The sequence below is a fragment of the Arvicanthis niloticus genome, chromosome 2, assembly GCF_011762505.2.
Source record: "Arvicanthis niloticus isolate mArvNil1 chromosome 2, mArvNil1.pat.X, whole genome shotgun sequence".
NCBI lineage: Eukaryota > Metazoa > Chordata > Mammalia > Rodentia > Muridae > Arvicanthis > Arvicanthis niloticus.
The window spans coordinates 41,725,491-41,752,282 of NC_047659.1; the positions used below are offsets into that span (position 1 = coordinate 41,725,491).

At 37.7% G+C, this 26,792-nt stretch overlaps 1 protein-coding gene and 1 long non-coding RNA gene across 6 annotated transcripts in view; one reads left to right on the forward strand and one right to left on the reverse strand.

The window, feature by feature from the left end:
- The window catches only part of LOC143441322 (uncharacterized), a 29,419-nt gene extending 25,544 nt beyond the window's left edge, over window positions 1-3,875 (reverse strand). For 2 of the 3 annotated variants that reach the window (XR_013108619.1, XR_013108618.1), the window contains exon 1: window positions 3,643-3,875. This is a non-coding gene — a long non-coding RNA (uncharacterized LOC143441322). Of the gene's footprint in view, window positions 1-2,689; window positions 2,746-3,642 lie in introns of all 3 variants that reach the window. The other variant, XR_013108620.1, reaches the window with a different exon arrangement.
- Csrnp3 (cysteine and serine rich nuclear protein 3) overlaps window positions 1-26,792 on the forward strand; it is a 181,307-nt gene that overhangs the window by 84,248 nt on the left and 70,267 nt on the right. The window contains exons 1-2 of one of the 3 annotated variants that reach the window (XM_076928838.1): window positions 2,000-2,321; window positions 21,957-22,127. In XM_076928838.1, coding sequence (XP_076784953.1) covers window positions 21,980-22,127 — 148 coding nt within the window. In that variant the 5' untranslated portion in view covers window positions 2,000-2,321; window positions 21,957-21,979. Of the gene's footprint in view, window positions 1-1,999; window positions 2,322-3,889; window positions 4,101-21,956; window positions 22,128-26,792 lie in introns of those variants that run through there. The other 2 variants (XM_076928837.1, XM_034494532.2) reach the window with 2 other exon arrangements.

The window sequence follows — 26,792 nt, forward strand, 5'->3', positions numbered from 1 at the left end:
TGGCTTCTACCTTTAGTTTTCCTTTTTCACATGCATGAAAATTTCAGGTTTTTACATTTAACAGATTGTGTGGATAGTCTTCTTATCAGAGATTCCTCATTCTTATAGACATTTGTTTTAGCTATTTTTATATTGTTTTCACTTATATCAAATTATTTCTTATATCTTTATATTATATTTATACCTATACTCAGAATTCACACATATATTGATTTTTTCCCCTTTTCCCTCCCACCATCTGACCCCCAGAAGCACTAGAGGAACTCTGAAGTAACTTGATTTTTTTTTTTAAACAGGGTCTTTCCTTCCACTTGGCAACCATTTTATCTCCCTCTTTTGAAGTGATGCAATACAAAGAAAAAATGGCTGCCTTCGTTTGTTTATCTCCTTGTACATTAGCATGCTGACCTCATCAAAGGTAGTCACCAAAACATAGGCACCTTTAAGGAGCTTGATGATGATGGTTTGACAGGAGCTTTTTATTTGCATTTCTATTTGTGGCCTGAGGTTCTGTGTCTCTAGTATAGCTCACATTGTAGAAGGGGAGATGAACATGGGGCTTCTGGAGCAAACACACGAAAATGGTGGCACTGAAAGTATATGTGAGTATTCCTTTCATGCTAAGAAAAACTTAATACTAAGACATGAATCATTCCAGATCAATACAAACCCTTCAAACAATATGGAAAAATGTGAAAAACTATTTCACTTAAGTACTTATTTTTTTAAATCACACCAACTTACTCTGAGTTTCTAAAGTTCAGCTGAGAAAAATGTTTACATTGTATTGTTTTCCTTGTAGGAAATAAAGGATTATTGATTGAAGGTTGACATGTGTGCATATCAGTAAGCATGTGAATATATGTACTTTTGTTCTCATGTACTAACATGACATGTTTACAAGGGTCATTACAATGCACTGTATATCAATCTAATGGTGTAGTAAATTCATTTTTCTGATCATTTTATGGTGCTTTTGGCTTTTTCTTCCACGGTCTTTGTTGAATTTTCATGTTTTTGCAACCAGATAATTACTGGTATTTGTGAGTCAAAAGCTTTCAAATATCAATTCAAGTTAGGCAGCCTATCAACCAAATATCCCATAAAATATATGAAATTTTAAATTAAATTTCAGCTATGTAGGTTTTTGTTTTGTTTGTTTGAAGACACATAATTGACTTTCAAGTTTTGAGAATTTAATTATGGGAAGCTGGTGTGACTGTATTTAGACACACATAGTATATGTGTATTGAAACAGTATCAAAGCAGCCAAAGGTTCCCCTAAATGTAGAGCAGTCATCTCTGGGAGGACTTGTTAGCATTAAAATCAGAGAAGGTAAACCATATGCTCCATTGAGGTAAGCTGTCTAAAATAAGTTACTGCGACTTTAAGAATTAGTATGAACCATCTGTTCTTTAACTTGGGATCTTTATTGTTCATTGTAGTCAGCTGTTCTAGGAATGTGTTGCCTTTTGAGAAGATAAATTAATCACCTACCTCATTTATATACTTCAATAAAAAGAGTCTAACCCTCTCATCCTTCTTATCAAAAAGAATTGGTATCTATTTGTATTCACATGCTGTATCTTTTTTAATGATGGGGATTTTACTGGAAGAAATTTTGAGGGAACCAGCATCTGGCCTCTTAGTGGGGGTTGGGGGGAACCAAGGAAAGAAATAGCTGTAATTAAAAGGTTAAAAATGTATGGCCAGTTGGTTCATTAGAGCAGGGCTCTTGGATAATATTTATGTAACAGTACTTTCAAAAACATAAGGTAGGAAATGGCTTGAGCAAGTTTTCTTTTCATAAACTCTTACTCAACCTCTGATTAAAATAAAATCTAGTTCCCCCCTTTTTAACGGCTGTTGAATCATTTTCAATAATAATAATAAAATCTAGTGTGGGGATTTCCCCTCATGGTGCTACATTAATGTCTTAGGGCAGTTCCCTTATCTGCTGTTTCTTCCTCCTCGTAGAGTCAGCTGATAAAAATATCCATAGACACAGTGAAGTCAGTGGCAAGCCTGGCTTTCTCAGACAGAACTCCATGTGATCACATATAGGCAGCACGGCTGAGGCTGGTGCCGTGCAGCAGGCAGTAGGTAACGAGTCTTTGTGCCATTGAAGCTCTTGTCTCGGAACAATAAAGCATATGGTACCAGCAATAAAACACGGGGCTGGGAAATGTAAGAAGATTCCACTGAACCAGGAAGAACGATGCCTTCCGTGATGCTGACGCGTACTGTAAAATGATAATCAATTTATTTTGGATTCTAATGAATAAAGACTGCCAGGACTCGACTACAGCTGTCTGAACAGGTCGGTGATTTTTATAAATCCTCCCCAACACTCCCTGGTATTTGATTGCATTTAAATTAGGTTGGGCTGATGTGTGTTTTGGCCTTAAACAAAAACTTTGAAAGGTATTTCAAATGTGTAATAGGAAAGGTGCACTTCGAGTGATCCAGCAAGATTAAATTTTGATGTAGTCAAATATAACAGAAATGCTGATATTATTATATTAAACTGAAAAGTCGTTTATTCTATTTAAAAATTTATAGGTAAGAAAATTTTAACTTAGCAATTTCTAATATTTTATGTATACAGAAATATATAAAGCCAAATGACTAATAAATAGCTGGTATAAAAAAATCTTCACTTTTCTGTGTTAAAAATCTCTATATTACCTTAGTTTGTGTTTCTTATAGACGATTCAGGATTTGCTGGTATTTTTTTCACTATACTGCAAGGGCATTTATGCAAAATGATTAATTTTTTTAAATAAAAAAAATTTAAATGAAAAATTTCAATAATGTTATTTAAAGATATATTTATACTTTAGTAAAATGTCCATACTAACATTTATTTGCTTTTTATTTTCCATATTTTTTCCAGAAATGGTAAACACTTATAAAACCTTTTATATAATAGATGTTAGTTATTAATGCATAAAGAAAAATAAATTAGCTTAATTTTAAAAACATGACTGGGTCAATCTTATGATGATGAGAATTTCTACTGGTTCAATATTTTAGAAAAGAGAAATGTCTTTGTGGATATTTATAAAATATATACACATAATATTTATCAGAAAATAAATAGCTCTTGGTTTATGAGTAATAGAGAAGTTTGTATTTCAAATAGACAGATCGCTGTGATAGGAAATCAAAGCCAGGAGTAACAAATAATAAATAGCTCACCACTCAAATTCATTGTGAAAGAAAGGCATCTCTATGCGGTGAGTCTTCGAATTTAAATACGCAGTCTAACTTTGCTCTATGTTTTCACTGCTTTACCCTTTAAAGGCATCCTGGGACCTAAAACCTCTACAATTAATTTTTGGGTACCATTTAAGATGATGATCTCCAAGGCACTTGGGCACATTTAACATTTTTCAAAATTACTAAAGTGACTGCATCTAATGTGTATAGTGCCTAATGCAAATCGGTGTCTGTGAGATGTTGTTTAAACCACCACAACAAAAACATCCCATATGTCTGATTATGCATACGATACATATTCCACTTAAAAAAAAATAAAGAGCTATGTCTCCAAAACAAGAGAAGTTAATGACAATTTTAAATTGGCCTTCCGCACGTATTTAAATGAAGTATTTGACTATTTGGGTTTCCTTGGTTACCAGAGTCGCTGCAGACGGCTTCTTATGGTGGGGAGACGGTAAACAAGTAGCATAAGACGGAAACAACCGCTAAAATCTTTTATCCATTAATGGGCATAGCAGGTATGATGTTGACAGCCTGGTGAGGCATGCCCACTCCCCACTGCGGGTCCGGGAGCTCCAGGATGCAGGTACCCAGGGCGAACCGCAGCTCTACAATTCCTTACCCAGCATTCCGCTTTGGCTGCTGGAGCTCTGCCTGAACCTTATGCAAATGAGAGCAGCACAGGCTTTGACTGCAGAAGAGGAGGGGGCAGAAGGGAGTTCAAAGGTCACGGGGCTGGCTGAAAGCTGGATCAGTTGCCTGGAAAAAAATGTATCCTGGGCTTCTGCAGCCGTGTTTTGCAGCAGTTAAAGGAAGTGTGCTTTATTTCTGAAGATTTTACAGCGTGTGCCGTAGTCATTTAAAGTGCATGCAGGTACGATGACATTTCCTGATGCGCCTGATTTTATTTCTGTTAAAGACACTGATGGTGATTGGTTATTTAAATTCACTGTGGCAATTGGCAGACTGTTGCTGGTTTTAAAGCTCTCCTTTGCTAGTTTCTTCTTCTGATTTTTTTTTTTTTCTCTTTCTTGCTTCACTATTTGGGGTTTTTGTTCTGATGGACTATTTCAGGAGAGAAACAGTTGGGTCTGGGCTCCTAAATAATTCTCCCTTTTGGGTATGTGTTGATTTTGGAGAGCTACCTGGTTGAAATATCTAGATAAATATTAACACTTAAATCTTTCAGGGAATTATCATTATTTTTTTTTTTTTTTTTACATTTTTAAAGAAATATATTTTAAAGATGTACTGAGTTTCAGCCTGAGATTTTTGGGAGGTATGTGGAATTAAATAATGGAGTTCTTTTGTTTGTAGCTCCAAAACACTACGGGGATAATTATAAGAAGTTACATTTCTATAGAGGTTAAGGTTTGGATAATTTTCGTTCCTGGTTGTATTGTTAAAAATATCACTAGAGAAGTGAGTGCTTATTTTTGCTTTAAATTTCTTTAATAACTTTGGTTTTTCTAACTGCTATTAAATATTGTTGGTTTCAGACAGTGTTACTTAAATTTAACACCTTCAACTTTCTTTGACTTTTCCTTTCAGTTAAATCAGGATCCTAAAGAGAGTCTCGTAAATGTCATAGCTGGAGGAAGACCCCCTCCTCCAACTAATATCACACTTTTGTAGAATGTGTGATTACATCATAGTAAATCTGTCATACACAAAACAAGTGTGTCCTCACGCTCATTGTTCACACTGCTTTTTAACTTTCATGTCTTATTTTAAGTAAACTTAACAGCACAATTCAACTGTTTACCCACGTCATTAAAAAAATATATAAATGTAACAGTTCAGCAATTTCAATGTTGATGAGAAAAGTATGCTATTTTCATTTGCATTGACTGTGCATCTGTCTGCATTACAGACTGTGTGTGTGTGTATTAGAAAGGTTGAAGGTACAAAATAGGCATTAAGTCATGGGATCACTGCTTTCTGGGTCTATATTCATAAAAGTTTTAAAATGAAATTTATAAAGCTTACATGTAAGAAATGAGTACATATTAGAAAGACTTAACTACGTTCTTTATGCTTAGAACAGGGAGTCATCTTATTACAATGATTAAAATAGGGACAGTTTGGCAACAGAATCTTTCCTCTGAAATGAAGAGTCATTTGAAGGGAGGAGGCCAAAACAGAAGTATGTGGACATTTAATCAGTGAAGGACAGTTATTTCAAATATTTATGACATTCACTTTGTAGTGGTTATTCATTACCAGACTCACACTCTATCACTCTTTGGGGACATTATGACATTTATCCAGGACACTGAGTTGAGTTTATGAGATAGAATTCATATTTTGCATTTTTAAAGACTGTGAAAATTTCAGGGTTTTTTTTTTTTTTTTTTCTGAACACTTCTTGTGAAACTTTCAGTGACTTAAGCTACAGAGAATATATTTTTAAATAAATGGCTTCTTTTTTGTTGGTTAGAAAATGCTGATCTGTGATTTCAACATTATTTGCAGATACTTATGAAAATTACTAAACATTCCATGTACACATGTATGTATTCTATGCACTATCGTGCACATTATATCTCTATTTAACATTGTATATATTATATAATCAAGAAGGTAAATCAAATCCTTTAGACTTTTATAGTTAATTCATAATTAAAAAAAAATATTTCTGTTTATTTATATAGTGCCAGTAGTTTGTGCCTGCTCACCCCATGTGTGTGTTAGCCATAAAAAAAGAAATTAGGTTAATATTAATATAGGCAGTGCAATACTTTTACTTTGGGCATCTAGCAGCGACCAGTGAGTATATTTTGAATATAGAAATAAAAACACAGTGTGGGCAAAGAAATAGAGCCCATGAAGAGTCTTAGAAAAACGTGCTAATAGATATATATATATAGAATGAAGAGAATTGTTGTGCTTCTGTGAGCCACAAGAGAGCTATTTATGTCCTGAAGCTAATTTATGGCTTTGAATATCCTGGGTAATTTATGTCTTAATGCAAATTCACTCCAAACTTTGAAGTCTCTTTGCATTGGCTTAATCTCCATTCTACTTCCATGCAGATCCCAGCAGCTTGGATGAAGTATGCTCATGTTCTGGGTTTCTAAACATATATAGAAAAATGTCTTTATGTAAATATAATTCAAATTATCCTTGAGAAGGAAAAGTAAATACTGAGATCTAAACACAAACTCTTGGGGGTAGATAGGTAGAGTGTACAAAGAAACACTGCCATCTCTGACTTCAAAGAAATCTTTAAGGATTCCTCCCCCCCTAAAAAAAAAAAAAACAAATTTCCTGCTTTCTGATTCCAAGCTTGCCGTTGTCATCCTTTGAAACTAGGGACCATATTGTAGGCTTGGAAACAATTTCAGGGCAAACGCACTCAGTTTAGGAGCATGGAGCCGAGTCTGAAATCTACTATTGTCATTTCAAAATCGAGTATGTAGGTTTTCAGTTTTATTACCACTGTATCCGTCTGTCTCCTGAACTTCTATTGCCTATGAGACAGGAGAAACAAAGTGACTTTTAACACCAATAGGGAAATGTTGAAAATCGTTACTGAGTATTCAAAGCAACCACATTATTTTAACATGGCAGTTCTCAAGAAACAATCAAAGCAGGAGATTGCCTTTTGATTGCTTCTTCTAGAATTTAAATAAAATTGAATTATTTTGGTTGAAAAATATAAGCCCAATGCAATTATAAAGTGATTTTAAGGGTCTTATTAGAACTATTGCAGTATTATAGCGATGTCTTATGCAGATGAAGATGATCACAACATGAAGACTGTTTCCCAAATAGCAGAAATGTATAACTCTCCGAGTCAGTTTTTTTAATGCAAATAGCTTTCATAGAAACAAACATAATACATATCATTCTACCTTGCTGGTTAAAGTGGAAATCAGTATCAGTTTTTCTTCCTAATATCAGAGTCATTAATTCACCTTTTTTTCACTTATTTGCCTACTGTGAGAAACAGAACTGTAGCCTGACTGTCCTTCAGCACAGAGTAGGCTCTTGTAATAGGCCTTAGTAGTATATGCTTGTTATAGATAAAGCTTTTTATGTTTTTAAGGATTTTATTGTCTCTTGTTTAATTTTTATTTTAAACATTACAATTATTCCATGAGAAAACCTTTCAAAAAATGAATTTTCTAATCCATCTGATCAGTTTCTTCCTGATTTTACAGTAAGTTCTCAATCAAAGAAAATTTGCTGAGTAAGGAAAAGAAGTTAACATGTCACCATACTCACATGTCTGATGTACTGATCTTACACACACACACATGCACACACTCATATACATGAGTGTGCCCACAGGTGCACACATGTGCACATACATACACACACATATAGGAGTGTAACAACATGCACACACACACACACACACACACTCATATACATGAGTGTGCCCACAGGTACACACACATGCACACACACAGGAATGTATTCACATACACAGACACACACACTTGCGCACACACATTCACAAATGCACACAGTATAATAGGCACAAGAATACAGAGAATAAGCGAACTTTGTTTTTATTTTATCCTTATAGTACTCACTTGAATTTGAAATATATGAGAAATTACCCCTCTTGTTATAAGAAGACTGCCATATTACACTATTGACAATAACTTGGCAGTGCTTTATATCTAATAGGGAATTTATATCTAATAGGGAAATGAGAACTTTAGTTCATAATAAAAATAGAAAGACCAATTTTAGTGTCATTCGCTAATTATTCGAGCCAGATATGCCTCTTTTACTAGCTTTAGGAACTGTATTCTCCAAGCCTGGTGGCGCATTCACACTCTCCTTACTAATGGAACAGTGGAGATTGCTTTGCCTCCATGCAAGCTTAGGAATCCATACATGCATTGAGTTGTCCTTACACATCTTCGTGGTTCACATTGTTCCCAGACGCAGGGAACATATGAAATGTATGAAAACATACTGCAGGTAAATCAGAATATGGGTTATGGTACTTAATACTACTTTTGTAAATATGCAAATACACTCACAAGGACTGTGTAAATCTGAAGGAATGTTGGTTTCATAAATTTAGTTTGGAAAGAAACATTTTATGAATGAGAACCAACCTGGTGGTGGTGGCGCACACCTTTAATCCCAGCGCTCAAAAGCAGAGGCAGGCTGATCCCTGAGTTTAAGACCAGCCTGGTCTACAGAGCAAGTGCCAGGACAACTATGGAAACACAGAGAACGCCTGTCTTGAAAAGGGGGGAGGATGAGAACAAAGATCAAGTATCTGGATCAAGTATAGCTCTGTACGTTATAGGCCTTTTGTTTCTTTTTCTTACTTTATTTGGTTGGTTTTGGTTTTTAAATAAACAGTACGGCCCAGAGTGTCCCAAAATCACTATGTAGCTCAGGCTGGCCTGGAGCCTTTGGAAGTCCTTCTGTTTCAGACTCAGTGTCCCAGATGCTGGAATTACAGCTCTGCACCATCACCCAGTTTCTGATCTTCTTTTCAACATCAACATTTGAAAGGAATCAAGAAATCCTGCTTTAAAACCTGGGTGGTTTGTTTAAAACAAGAACATGTAAACTCAGGAAAACCCAACACATGTTTAGAAAATACAGTATGTAATACTGCATACTGTGACCTTACTACATAAGTGTTTTTCTTATAACATTGATTTTTTAAAATATGATTTCAGTCCCGTATCATGGGATATGCAGAGGTTGAACAAGAATGTGGCTAAGAGCATAGATTCAAGTGCCAAGATGTGTTCTGCAACTGTTACTGACCATTTCCCAAAGCAAAAATATTCTGGATCCTCACTGAGGGTTATACCTAGGTGGCATTAAGAGTTAATGCCTTGAATTCTAAGGAGACAGGAGAGGGAGCAGCCATCCTGGCTATTGAGGTTCAAATGATGTGTGGCTTTGTAGATACTTCAAATCTCCTGACTTCTGCAGGTGTGCTGTAACCATGTATAGAGTTATTTTTATAGCCTTGACTGGTTTTCAAATTTCTCCCTTTGCTGTAGCATTTTCCCTTGATTTGTGTGGTTATGGTGCTATACGTTCTCACCTTGGCTCCATTCAGATTTGTCCGTTGCATCTGAAGACTCTGAAATTCATTCATTATTTTTTAGCATAGACAGAGCTTGGCACGTCTTAGGTTTCACCTGATGACACAGAAGTACTAATTTGTTTGCTCAATGAAATGACCTTTATGTCACAGGCTCATTGCTATTTTAAATGTCTCATGAATTGTAATGCTACTGAAGTATTGCTTGAATTGACTTAGTCACAGAGGTCTGCAAATGAGATTTAGAAAATTCATCTACGTAATTTTATTACAGATAATTTTAGTAGGATGGATAGAAGTGCCTTTTCTGATCCATATCATGACTCTGCTTCTTTGGAATTTGTTTTAAGAGGGGAACTCCTCTAAACCTCTGTTTTTCATCTTTGAAAAGATACTGATGACTTTGGTGTGACTTGTGATTGCTTTGGTGGACCAGTGTTAACTGGAACTGGTGGGACATTTAGTGAAACATGAAAACACAAGTATTTAATCTGACCACATAGATTACGTCTGCTAATTGCTGTCTAATGCAATTTCACCTTTTGGTTGAATGCCAATTGTTCTTTGCTTTAGAGGATAAAAAGCCATGTCTTGCCTAGGGTGTTGATTCGTTTGAAAGAATGTGCAGAGTTATTTTTCTTACTAATCCTAATTTTTGAAATTTTCTTTCTTTTCTGTGCAGCGTCGCCAGTAGATATCCAGGGCATGGATAGGTGTGGTTGTGAAGCGTAGTCTTCTCACTCTCTCATTTCAGGATGCTTTATGAGGAAAACGGTGTCGTTGCTTTTACATTCTTTTCCTTCACACTAGCCTGATGGTTCCTGGAAGAAAAACATTACCAGAGCTCTTAAGTACCTTTCAGCTACACTGGTGAGACGTGAGACTATTTTATTATTCAGTCAGAAACTTTCTAAAGACAGAGAAAACTTCAAATGCTATGTAGGAGACACAGAGTTAGATTTCATTGTGACTATGATAGTAATTCTAAGTTCATCTAAGTCTGTGTTCTTTTAGTCTCCACAGTGGTTCAAGACATTAGGCTAAGTACTGGTTTTTTAGTCCTAATAGCAAGCATAAAAAATAAAATTTTCATTGTCTTCACTTGAGACTCTTCTGTTGGATGGAAAAATGAGCATGTAACAGGCTGATGAACATTTTCAACAGATTTAAAAGCTTCTCCTTTTCTTAATTGGTTTTCTCTGCCCTTGCTAACAGAAAAAAAAAAAAAAATCCTAAAAATTGGCCTTGGAGAAAGAGTTTTGACTCTTAGGCCGGCATGTAATCAATTAAACTACTTTTCCAAATAACAAACGGTCAGTTTTTAAGGGTAAAGCCATTAAAAAGCCATATTCTGGCTTTCCTGCAGGAATGCCAACCCCAATGGCACATCAAAGCAGATAGCATGGGGAGCCACTTAGGTGTGTATCCCAGGCACAGCCATACAAAATTCCTTTGTCGGTCAACAAAACAAGTCAATTTAGCCATTCAGTCTGTGCATTGAGGAGGAAGAGAATGTGCAGAGGTAGGTAGCAGTTTTTACTCAGCCTTTGTCACTTAGCCACAAGCTGTAGGGGGTGAGGGAGTTGCCCTAGAGCCTCTTACTAATGTTGCCATACCCTTTATTTTGATAGATGTGGAAACTACACTTGGCAAGTAACGCTTTTAAAATTATACCACTTGTTAGTAGCTGACCCAGATATGATAGCACACATACTGAGCAAGCACTGGAATACATATTAGTCCACGGCGACTTGTACATTCAAATATGATCCAGCATTGCGTGAGCCCAGCAGTTGTAATAGTGGCAAACCCACTCAGGTCAGACCAGTGAAGAACAGTCATTTAAACCCAGTTTGCTACTGGCCAAGAAATATCTTTCAGAGATATTTCTCTATGGTAAAATTTTGAGCTACGGATTTATAGAGACGTCTGAATCTTAGTATCCTTTATTAAAGCTACCTGGAAAGGTTTGAGGAAAAGGGGTACAAGTCACCCATTAGCTTTGTAATAAATACTCAGTAAATTCTGATTAGAATTATTATATTTGAAACAAGGCAATATAACTTTTTTTTTTTTTTTGAAAAGGCAGATGTTTGGGGAAATATACTCTGACCTAGAACGTTCCTGTCACCAAGTCACGAATTTATAAGTTGATAGACTGATAAACACCAGTTTAGTTGGTTGTTTAGACAGTAATGAAACTGTAAGGCTGTTCTGGTAGATACCTTGGGCTCTTTTCATGCATGTCAGAGAATATGAGACTGTAGTGTTAGGGAGTAGTCCAGTGTAAAACATTTGTTTAGTACACATAAGCATTGGGTTTGATCCTTAGCTCTTCCTCCAAAACAAGGCAGCCCAGAGCTTGTGTTATAACTTGGATAACACGCTCATTTCGGAAGGCAAATGAGGCCAATGGATCCTCAAAGTTCTTTTGACTCTGCGAAACCAATGTGTTCAAATGAATCATCCCTCCAAGTTCTTTATTCACCAAAGTGGAGGGGAAGATAGCTAATAACCAGAACCCAGCTTCCTAAACTCGGATGCCATAAACAGATGCCACATACGTTTGTGCTTTTGTGCATTTTTCCTCTGGGAGGAAGGGTCCATTGCTTTCACCTCCTTAAACTTCAAACTATTAAATGGCAAAAATGTTTATATCCACTGTATAAGAATGAAAATAAATTTAACTCAGAGTCACAGGCGACTCTGACTCGGGGGATTCATACATCACTGGGGAATCCCACAATCATTTCTCCAACAAAAATATTTATTAGGCAGGATTGCTGCCAGGGTTCTTGGCTTACACAGACACCTGGACAAGAGAGGCGTTGGCTGACTTCTGTTTCTCCCACTGGCAACCCACCAGCAGCATTTTTCACATTGGTAGTGCCCCACAGAAACACCTACAGGGTTTCACCTTGTGAAATCTGTGCCAAATCCTGCTCCTCTTGGCAGCAAAGAAGCTGCTTTCTTGCCAAATGGGCTTAGGCAGAAATGGCCCCAGTCTTGGGGAAGAAGATAATTTTACTTTTTTAGGGAAACACATACATCTTCTCAATATGTGTAGAATGATACATATCCAAGGCTCCTCATGCTTCTATAATGATTCACTGAACAGTGTTGTTTATTTTTTATTTTTATTTTATATTTTATTTACATTTCAGATGCCATCCCCTTTCCCCATTTCCCCTCCCTAGAAAACCCCTATCCCATGCCCCCTTTTCCTTTTTGCTTTTAGACAATTTTTTAAAATGTTAATCAAAGGCTTTATAAGTTTGGTAATGCTCAATCAGAAGTGTAACCCAATACCCAACCTAGATATAAAAACTATCTTTGACTGGTGGAGACACATGAACATCTGCCTCCATGCCCCCACCTCTTTATCTCTCTCATCACCTTGCTTCTCCTCTCCATCATCTTCTCCTCTCCTTACTCCATCTCTTCCTCTCGGTATTCCTTCCCCCTTAGCTCCTCCTACATATCACCCTTCCTGTTAAAGTAAAACTTTTCTCTCAAAATACAATTACAGCATAATTATTCCTAATTGTACCAGTGAGGTACAAGATAGTCCTAATACCCAGTCCATCATTTTGTTGACTAACCAGAACCTCTGTCATCTCTTCTAACTAAAACACTTAGTTTTGAACTGGGCTTTTTTCTTGGCTTTAGAATGAATGTCAGCTGAAAACCATCCACTCAGATCTTTTCTCTCAAAGTAAATAGCCAGGATTGTCTATGAGACTATAGGTCTTCAACCCTGTCAGAAATCCAGAATGACTGAGTTAACTGAAATTATGGGAAGCACTAAGCATAGCTTCTAAAACTTAGCCAATTTATAAAGACCGCTGAACACCTGAAAAGCCCCTATACTACCGAACGTTGGAGCATCAAGTCTTCAGCCTTCTGGCCCAGAATCATTTGTCAGACCTTAGTGATGCAGAATTATTAAGGGCTGATTACTCTGTCTAGGCAGATATTATCAGTTGACTATTCTGCAAGTGTGTCCTTTTCTGGACAGTAATTTGTGTATAGATGGAAAGAGGCAATTCTTGCCTAGTGGCTGTCACCGCACAACTGGAGTAACTCCAAGGATGCTCAATTTCTTATTAGAATCCATGACAGGAAGCTGTCAGGAGCAGACAGGTCTCTAATCAAAATGAACATTAATATAGAAATATTTGTAACGTCAATTCTATGGACTTTTGACGTTTAAAAAACCAACTATCCATGTAAGGTAACCTGGACTGTTGTCTGTTAACACCTCTCAGCTATTTCTAAATAAAATATGGAAAACACCCTAACAATAAACTCAAAGCCATGAATTTGCTATAGTCCCTTAACTCATAGGCTAACAGTCCCAAATCAGTTAAAAAAGTTAAAGAAGGACTGGGTCTAAGCCTTGTACTCCTAAATGTGTTATACAGGCACAAAGCCCATGAGAGTATCAATATTCATCTCACTTTTATATCAATAAGAAGCTCGTACCAATGAAAACCTTAAATTTGAAATCAAAGTAAATTTTGTACCATTTAAGAAATTATACCTTCATCTTGATATTAGTTATATAGATTTCTACCAATAGGTTTTGGCTATGCAATAAGTCCTAGCTAATCCTCCCTGTTCCAACAAAACCACTACTTTTCCCTAGAAAGACAGACCAATATTAACCACCTTAGTCCCCAAGCCCAGGGAATAGGGGCGCTGACTCTTCTTTAACTTCTTCAAGCTGGTTTCGGGCGTTGAGATACTAGAAGAGGGGTGGGGGGAAGAGTAAGTTGATAAGCCTCTGAAGCTGTGTCTTCACTGCATCCAGATGGAATTCCAGGACATCAGAGGTTTGGGCAGGTCTGCTCAGTATGCTTGATGAGTAGATACACCAAGGCTGTGTATTCTGCTGCTCTGTGGTCTGTGCCCTCCCTAGGGTGCCTCAGGACTCAGTTTCCAGAGGGGAGCAGATCGGCTGGGTGACTGCTGCAGTCACTGGTATCCGGGCCAGGGGCCAACAGTGTTGTTTCTGAAGAAGCATTCCGCATGTGCACTGGTGTGCTTTCTCTCTTTCAATAAAACCTCATGCGCTGTAGTCCTCCTACTGAAGTTTATTGGAAAAGTAGGAAAGAGCATGGTGCAGACACGCTCTGAGCTCTAAACCCAGATTACTAACAATCCTCAACAAAGTAGATAATTTGGTGTCTCATAGCACACAGCTCAAGAAATTCAAATTTCCTCCATCTTTCCCTAATCCTTTATGCAGCTGTTTTTGCCTCACATTTTTCTAGCTTACAGATGTTGTACTTTTGAAAACAACAACAACAACAACAACAACAACAAAAAACCCTAAAGATGAAGAGAAGAAATATTGTTAAATAGTAGGCACAAAAATAAATAAAACAAGCACAAATACACAGAGCTTCTCCACTGTGTTCACAACAGAGAAGCATCCATAGAGGATGTGTTGATGCTGGGAGATGACACCAAGAGGTCTCCAAAATGACACTCGACATTTGAGTAGTGACATCACAGAAGGGTGATGCTACCTAAATCTTGGTATTGCAAAAGTGTTTTTTGCCTTGTAGGGAACGCAGATCTGCAGACCACTCATGCAAGACTATGAGAGTCTGGTAAACAAGGAAAAGCAAGAAAGAAAGAGGAAAAAAAATCTGTTAAGATGCAAATAAAGAAAATCTTTTAGAACCAAATGGAAGGCTTTGAAAAAAATTGCAAAGTAATTTCATTTTAGAAAGACAACTATTAAATAATGATGATTTTATTCGGCAGAAACTAAGGACTTTAGTCATTCTTTTTATTAATATGATCATATCAGGGTAGACCATTAGAAATTAATCAGAAATTAAACATAGTTTAAAAAATTAGGCATGAAAAGGATTTCATACATACTAGCAGTTAAAAAGTTATCTACGTACTTAGGAACATTTGATTAACTAAATTGATTGCCCCAAAGAATAAAGGTAATGTATAATATAATTTTTTTAACTGAGTTCTCTTTTCTTTAATGTTACATCAAACCTTCCCATTGTCAACTGGATGACCAAGAACTGGGGTCCAGTGGACAGCTCGGCTACTCCTGTGTCCTTATGGCTCATGTGACTGCTGAACCTGCTTGACCCACCTTTTGTCACAAAGGACCCTCTCTCCAGTGTTAGTCCCTGTGTCTGCAGTGACTCTCACTTCAGTCTTTGAACTTGGTGAAGCAACCAGAAGAAACCTTAAAAATCATCTCCATCCTGGGTCAAGTTAAAAAAAGAGAAATCTTGTTGTCTATAAGACTTCATCCACACCCTGGTATTTTCTGGAAAAATGAAGTAAATAAAGCAAGCATTCTCACATGATCAAGTTCACTGAAATAGAATTTGGTTGTAGTGTGTAAGCATTTTGAATGTATCAAAGAATTTGTTAAAATAATGCAAAAAAAAACCATCACCCCACTATTATTTTATTCTTTGACAAGTCCTGACACCCTACCCCCAAAATGTCCTCATTTACACGCTGTAAAGCAAGTATTATGACTGACTCTCTCAATACTGATGCATTAAAAAAGAAAGGATTTCTTTTACTAATCTTTGTGATCATACGTTACTCTCCCTTTTAAATTGTTTACAAAATTATTAGTACAGAGATTAACCCACTTCCCCAGATAAACATAAACAAGGAGTTTCTAGATGGCTGCTATTGTTTCTGGGAAAATGTTCTCTAAATATTAACCACGTGCACATCACTGTCATGCAATAAAAACAGACTAGATGAAATGAACCTGGTGTTCCTGGTACACTGCCTCTCCGTCTAAGAGAGAGACCTCGTGCCATTAAGCAATGTTTCTCACCCTGTCTTGCCTGCTTTGGGGTCAAACAACCCTTTCCCAGGGTTGTCATATGAGATATCCTACACATCAGGTATTTACATTATGATTCCTAGCAATGGCAAAATCACAGTTATGAAGTAACAAGGAAATACATTTATGGCTGGAGGTCACCACAACATGAGGAACTGTATTACAAGGTCATAGTATTCAGGAGGTTGAGATGCTACTGAGAAACAGTTGCAAGGCCAGTGTTACTTGACAGTTTTCCTCCTTCTTCAGTGACCAGCGGGCCTGCCCTTGACTGACAAGCCCACCTCTCAACCTCGTCCTTTTCCCCATTGCTCAGTGAATTTGTGATTCGTTCTCGTGAGCTGACTTTCTGTGTTTTTCAAATCGATTTATATCTGGTATTGCTCACTTTTCTGGTGTCAGTATTTTTTGTTGATTACACATGAAGCTTACTTCCTTATCAGGAGCAATTAGGATTGTTAGATTAAAATGCAGACTCTTTAGTTAAGTTGAATTTCATATAAGGAAAAATAATTTGGGCATAAGTACGTTTCAAATGTCATCCATTTCTTTTTTTCTGAAATTCAAATAGAACTGGGTGAAGTACATTTTTTATTTACTCAATCTGGCAATTTTAAAGTTTATGGTGGCACATTTGCAGATCACATAACATGATCCTCATTTGAATGGGGGTTATTTATTTATACTTAAGGAATATTCTGTTCCCTTCCTCTCGCCTTCCCACTCTCTTAAGTAAGTCAGAAATATATTAAAGGAAATAATGTATTTCATCATCATTATTTCCAGAGCGTGTCTTCATCAGTATGTTCAAAGATGTCCAAGCAATGCTTATATCTAATACAACATGAAATAAATAGCTTACACATGATCAGACTTATCACAACAATACCCCAGTCCCTGGTACCAAGTTCTGTCTTAGTTTGGGTTTCCACTGCAGTGCAGAGAGACCATGACCAAGGCATATTATAAAGGAAACATTTAATTGGGGTTGGCTTACAGTTTCAGAGGTTCAGTATATTTTCATCATGGCAGGAACATGGAAGAATCCAGGCAGACAAGTTCCTGGAGAAGGAGTTGAGAGTTCTGCATCTTGAGCTGAAAGGAACCAGGAGAAACTCTCTTCCACACTGGTCAGAGCCTGAGCATAGGACCTCAAAGCCCACCCCCAAAGGGACGCACTTCTTCCAACAGGACCACAGCTTCTAATAGTGCCATTGCCCATGGGCCAAGCGCATTCAAAGCACCACACTTATGTAACTTAAGAACAGCATGCTAGCAAGCATGGTTGTTAATGCTTTAACATAAGGTAGTTCTTAATTAGATTTGACAACAAAAATACAGGGTTGCTGCTGTATGTGCTAGCATGGCACTTTAGCTGCAGCACTTGGGAGGCAAAAGCAGGTGGATCTGTGAGTTCCAAACCAGCTTGGTCTAATAGTTCCAGGTCAGCCAGACCTATCCAGTGAGATCTTGTGTCAAAGATAAGAAGGTGTAGCTAAAAAGAATGGAGTCCTAGGCTAAGAATCTGGTCACATAAATTCCAGGATTTTGTTGATAAATGAAAAAGAAATAAGATGAACCTTTATCTGAGAGCAGAGGACACTGGCTTTGAAATGGATTGAGTTTCACAAGCCCCAGGTGAGATCCTCTGGGGTAGCCAGTTGATCAAGAAATGGTCTGACTACCAGGCAGGATACCTGATCCAGGAGAGTCCAAAAATTAATCAGTTTTTAGAACATTGAATTGAAGCTGTGAGACCGTATACAAGTTGCTGGTCACAGATGGCAACAGGAAAGCTTAGCAAAAATATCAAAGACTTAACACTCTGGTCTCTCTGTGTCTTCTGTTTCACTTTTCTGCGTCTCATATTACAGTGTATGAACCAGTCCAGGATTTTTCAGAAGTGTGACTTGTTCATGTTCTGCTTATCATTGTCTTACGTATTGCTCTTACATGGGGGGATTGGTTCATTTTGATGTCAGTTTCATCTCATTTTGATATTCACTTAGTCAAACATGCCAGCTGTTGGTTACAGGACATGGAACAATGAGCTGTGTGAACATTTGTTCTCCTTCCTGGAGCTTGTAGTCCTTGAGGCAAACAGACATGACACAGTAACTAAGGCTTGAATGAACGAAGTCATCAGATTTCATTCAGAGTCTGAACATGTATCCACTGTAGACCTGTTACCTAGAAGGTACCATAGAACACCAGGAAAGAAAACAAAGAACCTCCCTTGTGTCTGTTATCAGAGTGTATGACAATAAGAAACAAATGTGGAAATATACAAATACCTGCTATAGATGTAGAAAGTAGTAAACGTATAGAAGGATAATTATCCAAAATACCTTAGAACATAGAGAAATACCAAGTTTAAGGCATTGAACCAACCAGAGCTGAAGTATCGGCAAAAGTCGTAGGCTCAAAATAAATGACAAAGCTGGTCAAGCTGGATTGCTGAGATGTTTTTAAAGGCACTGGGGGATTTTATCTTCTAAGATGACTTAAGGTCGCTTTGCAGTTTTAAACGACAGGCTGGTGTGATGGTTTTTGTATTTTGAATTTCTCATTCTCTTTGTGACTGGGAAAACATCCAAAGCAAACAATGGACAGGAGAGAGGAATGACAGGGCATTTATCCTCGTCCACGATCGTGCCTGTGACTATCATGTTTCCTGAACTGGGCAGTGAGAACTGAGAAAAGATGCTACTTTTAGGGTTAGCACTCCATTTTCTTACATTCGAATAAGTCAGTGCCTCCCCAACATTATTTTGGGCTTTCATTTTATATATATGTGTGTGTGTATATATATATATATATATATATATATATATATATATATATATTCCATGTATAAAGCCTATTTGAAACGCTCACACCTGGCATATAGCAATCTGGCAGATAATGCGTTGTAAATCCTTTCACTTTCCTTTCTTAATACAATGAGGAAGATGATAGAAGAGATGGCAGTATATCCCTTTGCCACTCCAGTATTAAATATGCTAGAGCTTATAGACCAAAAGGCAGAGGACCATTTGTGTATTTTGATGTATGCATATAGTGAGATAAGACAGATGTCTTGCTTTTCACTGTTCCACAGGCAAGCTGGGCCTTCAACCAGTTCCACAGGTCTATGTAGTACCTATGCAACTACATTGCATCCACTAAGCAACACCCTCTGTGTTGTCCAGCTGAGGCCCTTTTGGTTCTCGAGATCTAGACAGAAATGACATCCCGCCTTTAACTGTGTCAATGCGGTGCTCTTCCCAGATGAACTAATAAAGGAAGGTAAAGATTTAATTTTTCATCTGATCAACAATTTGTCCTTGAAGGATTGAGAGAGGGAGCGAGGAGCCCCAGGTATCCACCTATGTGATGGGTGATGGTTTGGCCTAGCTCCTGGTTGATAGATTTTCTGTTTTTCATTCTTGAGAAATACACCCTGCTTAAGGAAGCTAGAGATTTGAATGAGGGAAGTAAGGAGCAATGCTTTAATGGCTTCCATTGCAATGTCTTGTTATAGAAATGTATGTCTTGACCGGAGGTATCCATCTTGTATTATTTTGTGTCTTGGAGTTTCTCCCTCATTAATTACTTTGCATCTTGCTTGAAGTGAAATCACTTTAAAATTTATATCCTGTCCTACTTTTATTTCAAGACTTCTCTTAAAATATCTTTTTTTTCCCTCTTTGCTGGCTCCGATATGCATGAACATTTTATGCATTTCACACCCTTTAAAATGAAGAAAATAATAAGCTAATCTGAATACTTGTAAAATGAGAGTAGAATAGAGATTTTATTCTCAGGAGAACATATAGTGATATACTTTCCTGTGCCTGTGAGCTATCTCCATATTTAAAACAATACGGCAGAAGATGGACATTAATAAAACAGAAGAAGGACATAATTTGGGGGGATATTTTGCTATTTGCTGAAGCCAGTCAGAATAGACCCTTGCACTGTGACAGCAGTAACTTGTTTTTAACTCTTCCACTACACCATTCAATGTGTAAAACATAAATATATTAGCTACTCAACACATGCCTAGAAGGAATGGGTTGAAATCAAGAACAAAGGCATGATACATGGGATATTACGTTTGATTGTACTAAGTCATACCACAGGTGTCCAGAGAATTGACTAGAAAATGAGCATTGGTTTGTGTCCAACAGATTCACGGAGAGTAAATTCCAAGATTGAAGGTTCTGGAATTAAAACTGAAAATTTGGCAAGGGTTTCCTTATTTGGAGATGTATCAGAGATACCTGTTTGGTGCTTCACAAAAGACTCTAATCCCTGGGTCTTTCTGACTAAGAAACTGAAATGATGCATTTCTAAGCATCTCTCTCCCAGGTTACATTGCTGCTACTGGTTCAGGTAGTACACTTTGAGAACTCCCAATTCAGACTGGGGAGAGCTGGGTGAGCCCAGGGGGATCTGAGCAGGCTGCTTATTCTGTGATCTGCACAGACAAGGGATGCTTTTTAGATATTTCTGAGAGAAGTTCTGATATCCTATAACTGAGTGGATTTGGAATAGTTTTAAGGGACTTGTTCTCTCTTGATCTACTGGACTGACAGCTGTGCTCTGGCAGGGAGAACTTACAATGAGAGTTCAAATTAACTGACAGGAATGAGGTTGTTAACTTAATTTTTCAAAGTGAGATTGTGTGGAAATTATCTGAGCAATTTTATCTGTAGTTTATTCACTAAAATATCTTAGAGTTCAACTTCTATGAACAGACACCATGACCAAGACAACTCTTATACAAGGGAGAACATTTAATCAGGGCTAGAGTGAAGGTTCAGAGATTCAGTCCATTATCATCAAGGCAGGAGCATGACAGAATCCAGGCAGGCATGGCCCTGGAGGAGCTGAGAGTTCTACATCTTGTTCTGAAGGCAAAAAAGGAGAGGACTGGCTCCCAGGCATCTAGGATGAGGGTCCTCAAGCCCATGCCCACCACAATGACACACCTCCAATAGGGTCCCACCTACTCCCAACAAGAACACACCTCCTAATGGTGCCACGCCCTCTGCCAAGCATATTCAAACCACCGCACTATCATTATATTGAGAAGAAAGTTGGTATTGTTTAGCTGGTTGTTGAGGTAAAACAGGACTAATGAGGGGTAAGCAGGCACCCGGAGAAAACTCACTCAAGCAAAACAAATGACTTAGAAGGAAACAAGTGCACTTGTCGGTCCCGTGATCCACTTAGTTATTGCAATTCCCAGCTGAAGAGCCATAGGAAGTTTCTGGAAAGATAACAGCAGCTTCAACAACCAGGTAGCACGGGGACAAAGTTCACCTTGCAGCAGCATAAAAATGGAAACCACCTAAATTTCAGAATCGATTACATGTGGTTCATTATGCTTTGCTAACTAGGTTCTTTGAATTTAAAAATTTTCTAACTATAAAACTTTTACATCCCACTTGCAGTGTTTGTTCTAGATGGATTTTGTGCAGCACTGTAATCATTTCAGATTTGGTGGTGGTGGGGACCTTGCCATTTGTATTTTGTTCTTCACAGAATTTCAAATGGATTTTCTTATTTTGTCAACAAAAAGGGTAATGGCAGTGTATTAAGCTGAATTATTTCTTAAAGACATTGGAAAAACCATAAAAATCCTGGTCTAACTGAAGTGTCAAGGACTTCTGTTAATTTTCAGCCTTTTTTTTTTTTTTTTTTTTTTGTTAACTTGAAATAGAAAAATGAACCTGCTCTGTATTATGTTCAAGGGGCAGCTACAGCTCAGCTTATGAATGTAAAGCAACAGAAAACAGATTACAAACGTTGGCATCTACAATCAGAATTCAATGTCCGGCTGCTCATTCCCACTCCAGGTACATGTGACAATACCGCAGCTATGAGTGGAATTTTAAAGAGGAAGTTCGAAGATGTGGACGCCTCCTCACCCTGTTCCTCTGCTCGGGAATCGGATGATGAAGTCTCCAGCAGTGAAAGTGCTGACAGTGGGGATAGCGTCAACCCATCCACCTCAAATCACTTCACCCGTGAGTACTGGAACCACCCTGAGAGCCGCCTCTTAGGTTCTGCAGTTGGTGGGGGGGGGGGGGGGGCACGGGAGGAAGAGGAATCATCACATAGCATTGGTTATTTTTATTTTTACCTTTATGGCTAGATGTGGGTTTTTAATTTTTTTTTTTTTTTACAATCAGTCAAATAGAAAGATGGAGTAAAAACAAAGTCGCTTTGAGGCACCTTAGTGGGTCCCGTTTTTTAAGTAGAGTTGGCAGTGTTTGATTTGGTCCTTTTAGCCCACTGAGTCTATGAAAGTGGGCATTTTGTTCCTCTGGCTCTCTAAGGGAGCATAAAGTACACTGGACATAGATGAGATGTATGGAATAAGGAATAAACCGGAGTCAGGAAGACAATGAGTCTTCTCCAAACCGAAATGACCAGGGAGGAAAATGAAAGGTTGCATTTTGCATTTGCTAGTCGTGGATAGGGTTGGCCTTGATAAGAAACATTTTGATCAGCTAGTCACTGAGGAGGGGCAGCAGCCAAGCTCCTCCCCCCCCCCGGGGGTAGCCCCTCCCCAGTTATTTCTTTGAGTTACAGAGTCCACCAAGGGAAATATAAGAATGTATGCCACGTCTTCGATTTCTTTCTCCACCACCTTGTCACATCAGCCATTTCTACCAGGGACAGTCATGTGGGGTTTAATGAATGGATGTGACACTTTCTAATGATCACACAACCTAAGCCCAAGGAACTGACATGGAACAGCTATGTACGCTAAGTGCTTATGTTCCTAAAGCAGGGAGATTTGAATGTCACAGTATCATGATAGATACCTGGGCTTTTTGTAAAATTATTTTTGAGATTATAATATGATCATATCATTTCCATTTTCCTTTCCTCCCTGCAAAACCTGCCATGGACCCCTCTTTGATCTCTCTTAAATTTATGGGCCTCTTGTTTTCTGAAGCTGCGCTTTTTTTTTTTTAAACTATTACATTTCTTTATTTGTGTGTGGTGAGGAGGGACAGGGTGCGTATGAAGTGGTGTTGACGTTGAGGGTCAGAAGACAACTTGTGGGAGCTGGTTCTTGTCTTCCACCATTGTGGGTTGCAGAGATCAAATTCAGGTTCCCTTGCTTGGAAGTTTACACCTTTCCCCACTAAGTCATCTTGCCAGCCTAGTTTGTTTTATTAGCTGATTTGGTTACTATATGAATCTCAAACATGTCTTTGTTTTTGGAAATATGACATTAAAAAGCCCAATGCTTCAAACTTTTTCAAGAGCCTGAGGTGTACACACTATAACAGGCAGTATTTCTTTGAGCAATCTGAGATACATGGAGAATAAGAAAGGACGATTCCAACTAACAGTTGTTACAGCGGGAAAAAAAAATGACAAAATGTGAGGACAGTGTTGCTGTTATTCGTGTGGCACCTGAGCACGTGCTTTTTACATAGCATGATGTTAGGAGATGAGCCTGTGCTTCTGATTTAAAGAAGATGTAGGTTGACTTTTTTGTTTTATACTAGAGATAAGGGCGGCATCATCTCTCCCAAGCACAGCAAGTGAGGTGATCCACATGAATGGGCCCTGTAAAATGTCAATATCATGCACATGTTGTATTATGGATCTTGACATTACCTAACCTTTATTAGATACTGTCTGACTATACTGCTAACTATACGGGGAGTCTTAAGTAGTTCTCAATCTTCCTGATGCTGCGACTCTTTCATATAGTTCTTTATGTTGTGGTGACCCCAACCATAAAATTATTTTATTGCTACTTCATAACAGTAGTTTTGCTACTGTTAGGAATTGTAATACAAATATATTTACAGATAGGGGTTTGCCAGAGTGGTCGCAACCCAGAAGTTGAGAACCGCTGGTCTAAGACTAGAGATTAGCTGTGTGCACATGTCTCAAAGGGTAGTGTTTATCTTTCCAATTATCTCAGCTCCTTCATCATACAGTATTGCAAATATCACCTTAAAAAATAGTATTCATTGTGAGTTACAAAAGATTTACTAAAGAGATTATATATTTGTATATAAAGATATGTAAAGTTACTATGTTCTCTGGAATAATTTATATAATAGTGTTCAATTCCAGAAAAACCCTCAAGGAGGTCTTTTTTAAGAGATGAAATGAGCTGGGAGGATCTCTGAGTTTAAGGCTAGCCTGGGCTACAGAGTGAGTTCCAGGATTACACAGAGAAACCCTGTCTCGAAACACAAAACAAAATAAAACAAACAAAAAAAAAAGAAGTGAAATTATATGTGTGTGTATGTGTATGTATGTATGTATATATAATAAATATATATCTTCATAAATAGTTTAATCATAGTAGGATATTTTAAAAAGAAGGCATAACATTGAATGCTCATTCCAGATTTAAAATTTTCATTCAAAACAGTATCATTGTTTTACCCCTATGGTGCTTTACCTAGGAAAGTATACAAAATCCTGGCCTTGTGTGTGCTAGAAATTAATTTAAAGAAAATGAGTGTTATCAAATGCAAAAAGTGGGATTTTAATAAACATTCATACAATTAATAATTTTAAAAATGAAGCAATTTAAAATCTTTTCATGTCATGACAAAGTGTATTCTATGTTGATTAAATAAAAAATTAAAAAGTGCTGAAATAATTAATTTTCACACTATAAGACCTTTTGCGAGACTGTTGTGTGCTTTGAAGGGTTAGAAAAAAAATCACATTGGAAAATATTTAACATATTTAATGATATTAAAATATCAAATCTATGTGCTATAAAATATCAAAGTAAAAAAGAAGCCGTTTATATTAGAAACATGTATTTAATAAGGTATAAGATATGTTTCAGAGTTGTGCTGCAAAATAAATAAATAAATAAATAAATAAATAAATACCAATCACTTTGTATTGAGGTATGCAGAACAGTGGGATGAAACTGCATGAGGAATCAAGCTGGACAGTATTACAGCCAAGACTCATGTGTGTGTGTATGTGTGTGTGTGTGTATGAGAGTGTGTGTTTGGGTGTGTGTGAGTGTGAGAGTGAGAGAGTGTGTGTTTGGGTGTGTGTGAGTGTGAGAGTGAGTGTGTGTGTGTGTGTGTATGAGAGTGTGTGTTTGGGTGTGTGTGAGTGTGTGTGTGAGTTATTTATGTTCAGGAGCCCAGGGAGGCCAGGAAAAGGTCCTGACCACTTGAAGCTGGAGTTGAAGGTGGCTGTGAGCTGCCCCACGTGGGCGCTGTGAAGCAGTGGTGGAGCCTCTGGAAGAACAGCAAATGCTCTGAAATGCTGAGCCGCCGCTATTCCAACCCCACACATTCTAATTTTTAAAGGCAATTTGGTTATTAATCTGATTACAGACCGCAGTCTGTTTTGCTTCCTGCCTTCATATTATGGGAGAGCTGGGGGAGGGGGCATGTTGTCGGAAATAATGAAGAATCAATGACAACGCTTCCACCTAAAATATAAAAGATAAGAACAGGTCAACCAGTGTGAGAGCAGTAGTTAAAACTTTTGTGCCTTCCTTTTAAATGTATTTTAAGGCTGAGTACAGGGGCATACACCTTTCATCCAAGCTCTCTGGAAACAGGCGGCTAGATCTTGGTGAGTTTCAGGCCAGCTTGGTTTACATATATAGACTTCCAGGCCAGCCAGAGCTACAAAGGAAAAAGCATAATAATAATTAAAATTATTTGCTACTCTAGAAAATGATGTGTAAAATTTTAGAAAATATACATACATATATTTTACTATTTCAATTAGATTAGACAGTTCTTTAGCAATATCTTCTCGATGGGAATCTCTGATGATAATCCTTCAAAGATTTCCTAATGAATCCTGTTCCCCTGACTTGCTTTCCTACAGTCAAAAATGAAGACAGCAGCCTTTCTTGAAATAAGGAATTTTTAAAACTATTAAACCTTTGTGGCAATGTGAAACAATTTACATTCACACTGAGATTCTGAAAATGTGGTTACCCTTATGTAAACCTCAGTCATCCTGGCTTTATCCTGCCAAGTAAAAGGAGCAGATGTGCTCTTTGCTGGGTGGCTACTAGCACATTGTGCATCACAGCATTTTGTTGTTTTTGCAAATATAGAAATTAATAAGATTGTTTGGTGCATGTCAGCCGCCATGGTAATGCAAAATGTCATACTATTCTAAGCCTCCTGTTAAGGCATTTCAATTTGTAGCACACCCCATTATGATAATAACAGCTTCAAAATGTAAATTAGGAAGAACGTGATGGCTTTTTCCTTGAACTTCTAAATTTTGCTAGGCAACCAGCACACTTACCAGTGTTCCACCAAGGTCGTAGTTTGTACTCTCCTTGGAATAGGAGCCGCAGATTCCATAGGACTGAGGAACGCTTTGTTTCACCAAATCCCCGTGGCTCCTTCGCTAGTCATCCTGTCAAAAGGAGAGCTTCAGGGAAAAGACAGGAATGATATTTTCCCCTACCCTCTGAAGGCTCTTGGCACGTCGCATAAATAACGAGAAGCTGTGTGGTGAAACACGGTCCCTAAAGGAACACATCTCCTACAGCAGTGTGCCGACAGATAAATGCAGACCATACAGGACTCGAAATTCGAAGGGGTCAAAAGATGGCTGCTCTACCCTGCACATGGGGGCGGGTAGTGGATGTCTTTCCCGTTGCTAACGTTTTTCCAAGTCACAGAAGGCTTCCATAGAGTTGAGTTCTT